The 11848-nt window shown below is 34.4% G+C and overlaps 1 protein-coding gene across 1 annotated transcript; it reads left to right on the top strand.

Annotated features, from left to right (window-relative positions):
- The first annotated feature begins 673 nt into the window (after positions 1 to 673).
- On the top strand, positions 674 to 11610 carry LOC126840379 (uncharacterized). The gene is made up of 6 exons (XM_050576062.1): positions 674 to 865; positions 1021 to 1153; positions 6061 to 6148; positions 6210 to 6333; positions 8743 to 8937; positions 10945 to 11610. Exons 2-6 carry the CDS (start codon positions 1033 to 1035, stop codon positions 11533 to 11535), a joined length of 1119 nt encoding a protein of 372 aa, XP_050432019.1. The 5' UTR covers positions 674 to 865; positions 1021 to 1032; the 3' UTR covers positions 11536 to 11610.
- The last annotated feature ends 238 nt before the right edge of the window (positions 11611 to 11848 follow it).

Consider the following 11848-nt stretch of genomic DNA (forward strand, 5'->3'; position numbering starts at 1 on the left):
TAATGCAATATCTACAAAATAGAAAATAATACAAATAAGTACATCTAATCGAATTATGTAATCTAAAAAATAGTTGTAAATAGAAGTAAGACATTGGAAATAGTTTCACAACACTGCAACGATATTTTCAGTTACATATTTCCTGGTAAAACAAGATTTTTTTAGTTTAGACACCATTTCGGAAACATTTAACATTTTTTTTTTTTTTTACACGTGGCAAGTGCCTACCCGACTATCGTTTGAGCTGGCTTGGTTGGGGAGCTCACTGTAAAAAAAAAGAAAAAAAGCCTAGTTGCAATATTGTTACTTTTTTGCGCATAATTTTCAAAAAAATAATAATAATAAAACCGCAAGGTCGGGCCAATTTTTGCGGGAAACAGCGCCGGTCGGTCGACAGAGGGTTGCAAACCGTTAGCAGTCGCACATACACACACACACACATACCAGCTACCTACCACGTATACATTATTTGTTATGCGCTATATGTATATGTATATACATTTATAGCGGATATAGCGTGCCAGCGCAGCGCGTGGTTCTCGCGGTGCTCTCTCCTTCGGGGCGCGCGTTGCTGCCTTTAATGAAAATCCGTCCGGAGCCGAAGTCGCCCGATCGCCGGTCCCGGGTACCGACGGCGGGGCATAATCAATGAAACAGACTTTGTGCCCATCTCCCGGCGACGCGGTACACTCGGTTCTTTTTCACTTGTCCGTCGCAGATTTGCAAGTAAAACAAAATTTATTTTTAAAAAAACCCTACCGACTTTCAAAAGCCGGCGCCTTTAGCCAGTCGAATCCGAACAACCCCCACCCCCTGTAAAACATCACTGTTATGGTGTTCAACAGTGGACCTCTACACGTCGCAGGTATTACACTACTATTATTATTGTTGTTACACTATTACTATAAAGCTGAGACGCGTCCAAAGGTTTTTCGCCATCCGTCTATCCGCATGACCGTTTCCATGTAAGATAACTTGTAGTAAATAGTAATAATTGTTTCCGTTGGCATGCGGCTTCAGTGACAGACCAACATGAATAACGACACGCGTTCGCACGATCAGACCGTGTATCCCGGCGAGGCTGACTGGGCCCTGGGCTTGCCGGACGTGGTCAACGCCACGGGATTGTTGGCCGAAGACATAGAGGACGTAGGTGAGTCGTCTATCAATATATAATATAATAATATATTTAATAACATGAAAAAGCTAAAAAAAAATCCACCCTTACCTCATCCTAATTTATTCGAATTTTTACCTATTTATCTATTTGTTGCACGACATATACCTCTTAGGATTACTGGTTTTTATAAACTATTAAGATAAATGTATTGTTTAGTTTACGTATAAAAATAAAAATAATATTTTACCTATACTATATCGTCGTAATCGTCATTTCGGGTAGGCATGGATGCGCAGCGATGGCCAAAGTGTAGATTACATTTTCAAATGAATGATACAGATATATATATATCTCATTATGCATGTTATTTATAAATACATCGAGTTTACAAAAATTGAATTTTTATCTGATGTATCTGGATTGCGGATTTTGAACAAAGTTGTTAGCGTTCCTACCTTTATAGATCACCATTTTTTTTTATACCAAAATCGCACCGCTCGTTGTCATTAAGGCAGGCGTGAATCTATAGATTACCTAGAGAAAGGAAAGTGTCGTAATTCACCCCCCCCCCCGCCCTCCACACCTTCATAGAATAATTTTAAATCTACCAATAGAATTTAACTACAAAAAAAAATTCTTCTAATAAAATAATATGAACAAAAGTTATTTAATAATGTGAATTTATTATTCTATTTTTGTGAACTACATTTTAATATTAATTTAATAGCAAGAGAAAATTGAAAAAAATATATATATTTAAACATAGAATAGCCAAACGTTTTTTTTATTAATAAAGGCTATTCCAAAAAAAATAAATAAATAAGCTTAGAATACATTAAAATGTTTCGCTGCATTATATTTTACATTTGTTATAAATTATAATATCCACTGCCGAAGCGAAATAATTCTTAATTTGATTTTTTATCAATTCGGAGACAACAAAAGCAATTTCTTTTCCCGATATTTGACGAAAAGAATATTTTCAAAATCGATCTGGTTGTATAGACAACTAAATAAACTTGCATACGAATATATTATACAAAATTAGAATAAGGAATCAAAATTGAAATTTTGTCTTTGCTTTCCTCAAAAGTTGCAAAACTCAAGTTACGACTTTCTTCGCTGCGACAGTCAATATAGTGTAGTAGAATACATATATACCTATCAATTATTGTGACAACAACCATCAATTTCTAAAGTGGCAGTTAACCACCTTTGTTTAGCCGGCGATGCCAAAAGAACTAATAATTTATCAATGAAACAAAAATCTAACTTGGGGAATACATCTCCCAACACCCCTCCTTCGCTTAACACGCCAATATAAAGGGCTAATTTGAGCAAGACTACCGAATTAAAATCGTTTCGTACACTTTTAGTTAACATAACAAAAGATTTTTGTACGAAAATTATGTGCGATATTAAAATGCTGGAACGCTCAAAATAAAAAACCAAAACCGAAAAAGTGGTTAATGGTAGGTTGGACAGAACCTTCAATAAAAATGTTAATTTAAATAAACCCTCAATCAGTTGCTTATAATTTAACATAGCGAATCTACTGTGAAATCAACAAATTATTTTTCACTTGGTCATTGGTTAAATTAGCATTTATTGTTTTATTTCTAAACCAACGGTTATTTTATTAAACATATTTACTATATGTTATGCAGAAAGCGTAAAGGGACCGGCAAAGTTTATTTCTAAAAAAAGACACAAACTATTCCTATTTACAAACTTCAAAGTGCAATAAATTATTCATTTTTTTTTAGCTACGATGATGTATCATTATGCAGTAGTACATTGGTACATGATCTCAAATTATTTCAAGATTCAGAAAATAGCACTAACTCGCTTTTGGCTAATGTCGACAAGAGGTCCCTTTTCGCTTTCCACGTCATATATTATATTATTTTATATTGATAAAGATTTTGTTAAATGAATGATGATTTTTATGGGATTTTCTGGGGGAATTGGCTGGGAGTTTATCGGCTTTAACGTTGAACTCGTTTTTACGCTTTAACCGAAAAAATGCGTTGAAATAAAACGTACAATATTTTCGTTTGCCCGCCCATAGAATCATTTCTAGCGAACAATATACATAACGTCTTGAGACACGCTCGCGCTGGTACTCCGGCTAAAAGTTTCCGGATAAATCCTGCTAATGGCGACGTTTCCATTTTAACGATTTCTGCTTTCGTTTCAGTTACGAAGTGCGTCTGTCTGACGTAATGCGCCAACAAAAATCGATCATAATGAGGGATGATTTTTTTTTTTTTTGTATATATACAGATATACTAGGATCAAACGTTATCAAATTTAAAATACAGAAATGAGAGAAAAGAAAATGTAAAAACTAAACCCTCTCGTATTGTGGTATATACCGAAGTTAATGTTTTGATATAAAAAAATGTATGTCTATCTAAGAAAAGTTGTATTTTCATTAATTACTTCTAGTATGAAATTGTGCGTTAAAGGCAAAACAATAGGCACTTAGAGTAACGAAATTAGGCGCATATTATATTTACAATGTTTTGTAATATACATATGACCTTTTGAAAAAAAATTTGCATGTGAAATGTATTAACCTTTAATGTTTCCAAATGCTCTAAAGTTTCTTTTCACCCAACTAATATAAAATCTCTTTTAAATTACTACATTAGAGATAACCCTTTACCCGAAGTACATAATAAAGGTAATGTTGGCGTCACATTTCAATCCAACCTTTTTTTTTCTACACATAATATGAACAAATTGGTCTTAAATCTATTAAAATTTGCAATAAGATCCACCAGATTTTAATGATATATATTGTTTCAAAATTATTTTTTGTTCATTGGTTCGTCCTACATTGGAATATGGAATACTTCTTCGGTTTATCAAATAGAAAAGCTGAAAAAGATACATAGTTGATATGAAAAAACTAAGTTTGGAAGGGGGGTAAGGTAAAAACGAAAATTAAAACTTTGAAAAATTGAGATCAAATTGTATAAAAACATTATGAAAAAAAAAATTGTATTTTATATTGAACCCTATGAGATATTGAGCGGTTCACGATAAAACGACCACCTTGTATTGTATGATTAAAATCTTTAAATTTCTATTGACACGTCCAAGATTATTTTGGACGGAGATCGGTTTTCAAAAAGATCAAGCTTTTTCAGTAAATTTCCTTCACGTTACAATTACACAATGACGGGATCAGTCAATAGAAATAATTATATTTTTGAAGTCGTCGTAAACTGTTCACAATCCGTAAATACTGTTTTTCGCAGAGAAAAAATTTCTATCAAATCCGATTAACCACTATCGCAAAAACATATAATCCCGTTCGTCTTTATTGACGCGTTGCCACGAGGTCATAATTTGGTTTGGATGCACGTTTCTCTCTTTCTGTACTTACCCACCTGACCCTAAGTACTGTACAAACGAACCTGACCGTAGCAATATAAACATGTCGATTTTCACGTGCGGCCGCGTTTGTTGGGGATGTTTGATTGACATATAAATAACGATTATCCCGCAAAACAAAAATCGAATTGTTCTTAACGGCGTTTCCCAGTGTATAATATAAAAAAAATATGGCCGTCGAGCATGTGTGCTTACGACTCCACTCATTTCTATATGTTTGTGGCTCTTCAGTTTTGCAATGCAGATCACCCTCTATTTTCTGATTGTCAAAAGAACAACGATAGTAAAATATACATTCCATCAAGACCCAGGCAAAAATATACACAAAGGCACTGCGGGCCGGTTGTTTGCAAAACTATGATTTTGTTGCCACGATAATGTTTTAGGAACGAAGCAAAATATATAAATAAATGACAGACATCGAAAAATATTTACAAAAACGTTTCATTGGAACACAATAATTAAATAACACAACACAAATTAAATAACCATATCTCTGATTTCTCAATGGCTGTCCGCACGCAAAAAAAGGCTGGTGGTTTAAACAAAAAACAAAATTCACTGTCTTTAAGAATTTTTATCACCAAAATACGATTGGAATAACTAAAAGAAACGTTTCGATGCGAAACCGTTGACGGTAATCATATTATAATTATAAAATATTAATGAAAATCGCCGTCATTATTTATTAATATTATTGTAAACTGATTAAACGGATTTTTGTGTAACTTATTTTAAAATTTACAATCTGTACAAGTACAATAGGTAATATTATTTTTGAAATTTGATAAAGTAGTTTAAAAAATGTTTGTTGTAAAAGTATTTTGTATATGACAAGTTTTGAAAGATTACTATTCCCATAGGTACAAAGTGAATCTTATAAAAAATCTCTATTTACTAAAGAGAAATTGAGAAGATTATTTTATTGCGGAAACCCCTATATTTATTATATCTATCGTATTATGTATATTATTTAAGGTACCTTATCTTATGTACACAGTTCGTGTTCTCCGCGCAAACAAAAAACAATTAATTAACCGGATTTGTCGAGCTTGAAATATTATAACGACGAGACCCGCACCAGCTATTCACAATATGCAACATTATGACATCGTTGTATAATTTTTAAAAGCATTTACGCCGTCGGCTTAGGACGCTGGATAATTATAATTTTTAAACGCAGCCGATAGCTGTTAACTAAATGACAAATAACACCTATAAGAACAGATCAGTTGCATTTTAATGAGAAATAGGTATTATGGATTGGCTCGCCTTGCCCAGACTAAAACTGAAACAGCACAGATCGAATGATTTGGTTAACGAGTACATTTTTGTTAATTAACTATTGGTTATTTGAATTGTTAATTACTGTAAAACTGCATAAACAGAAAAATACCAATGTACTAATGTCGATAATGTGAAGCGGTACTGCTGCAAATACAACCGGTAGATCTCGGTTAACAAAATAAATAAATAAATAACGTTACTTATCGTATCCCTGCTGATTGGTAATATCATATTGTTATTTCTTCCAGGACTGACCGACATACAAACGGTGTTTTTAGCATGCATCGCCACGATAATACCTCTGTTCTTGGGTCTGCTGCTCGTTCTGGGCGTCAGGTAAAAACGAACTTACACGTCTGTTTCCACACACCGCTGTTGACCGGTTATGTGTTTTCAGAAAAATGTGGAAAGAGTTCAAAAGTCACGAGTCCAACACCAGCGGCTATGACAACGACGGGCTGCGCCGCGAAGACAGTTGCGACGCCGTCAAGAGTTCCAGTTTTATGCAGAGCGCCGAAGAGGTTTGTATACAAGCGTATTAAATACAGTGTCACTATAGCCAAAGCCACAGGGTAGTAGACAAATCAAAAAAAATCTGTTAACTACAACTTATTATAACTCAATTGAAGTAGCCTATGATCGGGTCGACCGGCGGTCAAGACGGCGTTTCGGGTAGGCAAATCTTGTGTTCCCGTGCGTTCGATTAAAATTGTTCTACTAGGCGTTCGCCCTTAAAACAACTTCCCTTTAATATGGGACATCATCCTAGAAAGGGCAAAACGCTTTCCCAGCCCCATTTTTGAGTGAAGAAATGATACTATCCGGTCTATCAATTCGTGATAACAAATTAACGCCAATCTATTATTATCATACAAGAAAACAATTTTAAACATCTTACTTTGCATTTCCTCACCATGTCATAACTAACTTTTCGGAATTTTGAAATAAATCATTGTGGATCAACAAAACACTATTTTTAGTTAATGATTAAATCGATTGATATGGATATTGTTTTAACTGAGACAAAATAATTAGATAAAATTTAGATCTGCGAAAATGAAAACTACGACGGGAAATTAGCCCTTACTAGAATAATAAACCATATATAGTTTACCATAGTCAGTTATAACTTATTATAAAAATATTTCCCAAAAAAGTATTATCAGAATATGTTGTTTATGTGAGTGGGATAACACAATGAGATTACACCTAGATCTTACACTGCTCGAAAGACGGTGTTGATATCACCTTTATGTGGTTTTCTTTGTCCGTCTTTGGAAAGCAAGAGATTCTTTTACTGTCGTACTTAGTTGGTTACAGCCGAGTGCTGTGCTGGTAGAAATTACTCTAAATTATGTACATTTTCTTTTAAATTAGTATCGCCCATAAAACGAAAACGCTGTATTTTTCTTTTATTAGCGCTGCGTAATGCGTTGTATTCTTGGAGAAACACAAAACGCAAGTTTATGCAATTAGATTGTATAACATTGATTACGCCTAATTTTGCACGTGGCCCAGCAACGTTGGCAGTTAATTACATTTTTCTTAACGCGATCTGTGTACTTAACGAGTGATTGTACACAAAACAAAGTTACTTAGGTTTTTTTTTTGTGTACGGGTTGCTCTCAAAGAATACCAAGAAACATTTCGGAACTTATCTGATTTCCACAAGGTATTATTGCCTTAAACAAGAGACAAACGCTTTGAAAACGAACACATTAAAAGCAGCTTGTACGCCATTAAAAAAAAATATAATAGATATTTTATTTTTATTTTCAATTGCACTTGATTAGGTTAACCATTTTTTACTGCGCACAAGCTACAACACGAAGACACACCAAGTTTACGGGCTTGTCATTATTTTCATTTGTCTTACTTAAAGCAGTTAAGTACAGTTTATTATTTTGTTTTCATTAGAAAATTGTCGTGTCATTTAAAATCGATTAGCAGAATATTAAATTTGGATATCTACTGGTTGTTGTACACAGTGATTGATCGAAGATAAACTATGCTATTCGCCGACAGGCACTACTGCACGCAGCAAACGTCAATAGAAAATAACTATGTCTGAATAATAATTCAATATTTGTGTACTACAATTTATCTCCAGAGGAATAAACTTGATCGTGATGGAAAACTATAATTTTATTCATAGCTAAACTCTATTGTAAGTTTTGAGATGCCACCGCACTATTTAGTTGTAGTTGTTCTAAATAAATTAGATTACTTTTTTTTTATTTCTGCCAGTGTGCACAAAAGCTTTTGACATAAAACAATATACTTTTAAAAAATAGTGAAAGTCTCTAGAACGTTTTAACAAACAACATTTTGTTTGTAGTGATAACAATATTTTAAAACTTCCTTAATTGCATTTTTCGTCTTAATTGCTAATTGAAATAATACGTTTTAATGGCAAAAAAAAACTTGGTCGAGGTTTACATCAATTAACAACGGGGTTTTTGTTATAAAGTTTTTTTTAATAATATTTTTTCAAAAAAAAAAAAGTCACCAACAATTATTATTGTTCTAAGCTCCAAAATGTACAATTACATTAAAAAAAACAAAACGTCACCCTTTACGTTTTATCTTTCCCTTTATTCATCTCATGTCTTGTTGGTAAAACGATGGAAAAAAATTGTAACTATGAAGTCACATTGTCAAAAGGTTACATTTGCATTACACAATGCAGGAAATATAATAATATCAAAATGTATCGACGTTGTTTGTTTTTCTACCAGCGACAGCGTGTATAATAATTAAATTGTCTATTCTTTTCCTGTTTCTGATCGAACCGTATACCGTTATGTATTATTCTATACTAATAACGTGTGTCTGACGCAGATATAAGTATGACAGTTTAAACCTCCTGGAATCCGTACCATTTACATCTAGTACATATGTTAAATTTGTTTTTTTTCTCGACTTGACAGCTGAAAACGAGCGAATCGCAGTACTCGGTGCTGATGCCAGAAGACACGTGCTGTTACATTGCCCCGCAGCCTATGTACAATAGCCCGCCCAACAACCGTTTCGGCGACACGAACAAAAGCAATCTCAACGGCAGCATAATCACGTTGACTATGAAAAACAATCATCTCATCGTCGAGACCGAGGAGAGAGTGCCGGTAATTAAACACAAAACAAAATACCACTCAAATCCGTACAATAGTAGTTTGGAAATATTTGCACAACTTTTTTGAAGCAAAAAAAAAAAAAAATGCCCTGTAACGCGTACCCCGTATTTGCCGTTTGTTCAAGTTCATAAAATATAATATCATTTGTGGTATTTTCTTTATGAGACTAACCGCAAATAACGTTATTGTGGCGATGTTTGCCGAACACGCTAATGTCAAAAGAAAACTTATACCCAATACGATCGATTGCAATACCGTACAAGGCGGATATAATGATAGATTGATACAATGATATAATGATAGATTTTCGGTAAACCCAAACGTTTGCCCGGTTTTTGTCCATGTTTGTATTTTATAACCAGCGACCAAAAGTAAACACCACGGGCAGACGTGGTCCACTACACAATATAGCATTTACACCCAACGATTACCGGCGCAAAAGTCATCAACTCACTAGAGCGGAACACTTTTACGGCCTACGGTCGTTGTAATTATTATTTTGTCATACTTAGTGCCCATATATCTATAGTAATGCGTTTGATAAAAATAGTAGCACGGTTTAAGCTAAATAATTCTAGTCGAATCCGTATTATCTAGTCTAGTTTTATCCAAAATCATAACAGCGCCCTAAAACAATTTACCGAACTAAACAGTTTTTTTTCAATTTTTTTACAACAAATTATCCACATAAAACCATAACCATATTGTGATAATTATGTTTTAGTATATGCAATAGAAGTAGAATTTTCACACATCAAAACATAGTTTCAAAATAAAATTTCAATTTTTAAAATATGTATACACCGTACAAATTAACTATTGGACCGCTATATAGCACCCGGTGCTAAACATAATTTCCTACGTGTCTAAGTAATAGCTATAATAATTTCAATAAAATATTGGTAATCATATTTGTTTTAATTACTTAATTACAATAACTAGAATTGGTTTATTAGTATGTACGACCGGTAAAAATTTGACAGTTATATCTGAATCGACAACGGATAAACTATTACTATAGAATGATATAGTAATATAGAATAAACAATTTTTGAACTTTTTGTCTGATCAGTGTTAAGTACGTTCATCTTTAAATATTCTAACTGCACACATTGATTCTCCGAGTACAAACATAGAATTGTTTTTCAAGAATATTTCGAATTTATTAGTTAGTTGAAAATACATTCATACTATAAATTGTAAATATAACCAATAAAGTGTTGAAAAAAATCAATCATCGAATATCATTGCAATAACAATGCAAACAAAAAATACACCCTAAAAAAAATGTATTCAGCGTTGAGATAATTTGGCAAATAACGTACATTATTATAAACATGTACATTGTACTGAATGATTGGTTAACTGTTATGACCCAGTCAAAAAATTTGAAGATATTAAACATTTTTTAATTAATTTGTTTTATAGTTTTAAATTTACCTACTACCTAATTTATATTTTTTTAAATATAAGCCCATCCCTTATATTATGTTAAAACCGTATGAACTTAAGTTTTGAAACAGTAACATATATGTTTGATTAGTTTTTAAATTAAGAATAATTTGCTGAACATTTTGACTGGTCGATAACTAGTTTTAGATAATTATTTTCAAAGTCATTAAAGCTTAGGACTGGAGAAAGGGTGGAGAGTAGAGATATTTTTATCTGTGCGCATTACTCAACCGTACTTCCCCTCGCGTGGAAAGGTGTTATATAGGTGCTATAACGTCCACTCGATTAACAACATTAATAACATTTTTTGCTGTACGTGTAAAGGGCAGGCCCTGGACACTAATAAAAATTAACACGTGGAAAATACAAAAACGAAGCGGCCATGTTTTAAACTTGCTATAATCATAATAAATTATATCCATACATTATTATTTTCAGTTGTGTATAGATATAATTTATTATGATTATAGCAGGTTTAGAACACGGCCGCCACGTTTTCATTAACATTGGAACTGTCTTTTCTGATTTCGTGTATTATGTGTACAGGGTGTGTACGTGGCGGAAACAGTGTCGCCCGCGGACAACGACGGCCGGAACAAGTCGACGGACTACGAATACGACGACGAAGAGTTCGACATGGAGGCGGAGATGCTACGCCGGGAATTCCGGGAGGCTTCGTTGTTGGCCAACGGGGTCGCCTCGGCCGGGCCCGTCCAACCCGACGGCCAGCCGTTTTCGGACGGCGGTGGCGCGTCCGCCGTGCTCGAACCGAGCAGCGAGACCCAAGTGGACCTGACCGCCGACCGCAGGCCCGGGGCCGTGCAGCCGCCGCAACACCAACCGGATCTGTCCAGCGGCGGCTCGTCGTCGGCCGACTCGCGGGCCCTCGAAAACGCCTACGCCTACGGCAACCAGTCCGAGTACGGCGGCTGTGCGGCTGCCTCCAAACACAAGGCTTGGCCCGTCAAACCGGCGGCCGTGGTGCCGACCACCGCCGAGGAAGAGTATTTGCTGGAACAGCGGTTACTGGGCAACGGTGTGAACGCCGCCGCCGTGGACGTCGAAGAGAAACAATTAATTTGCTCATCGAACCACGTCAACGGCATTGCTGCTGCCGCCGCTCATTCCGGCCAGTAAAAAAAAAAAAAAGATATGACTGATATTATTATTATTGTTATCAATAATATTATCATCAGTAAAAAAAAAAAATAATAGTACAACCATTACAAGAGAAACGTTAAAAAAATTCCTTATCAAACTTATTAAGACTTAACAGGCCAATCCGAGTTTGATGTAAACAAATGGAGCAAACGTATAAAATGTAATTTTGTGTAGAAATTACCAAAAAAAAAACCTTTTAGTTTTATTCGATTTACTAATGTTTCCAACGTGTCAAAAATTGTCATTTATTTTTTAAAGAAAAATTACATATTTTGCATTTGCCCCGTTT

Source organism: Adelges cooleyi, unplaced genomic scaffold (genome assembly GCF_023614345.1).
Source record: "Adelges cooleyi isolate 19-005CV unplaced genomic scaffold, UGA_ACOO_1.1 ACOO_flye_CR_arks_rails_tigmint_CR_PRNA_376, whole genome shotgun sequence".
In the NCBI taxonomy this organism is placed as follows: Eukaryota; Metazoa; Arthropoda; class Insecta; order Hemiptera; family Adelgidae; genus Adelges; species Adelges cooleyi.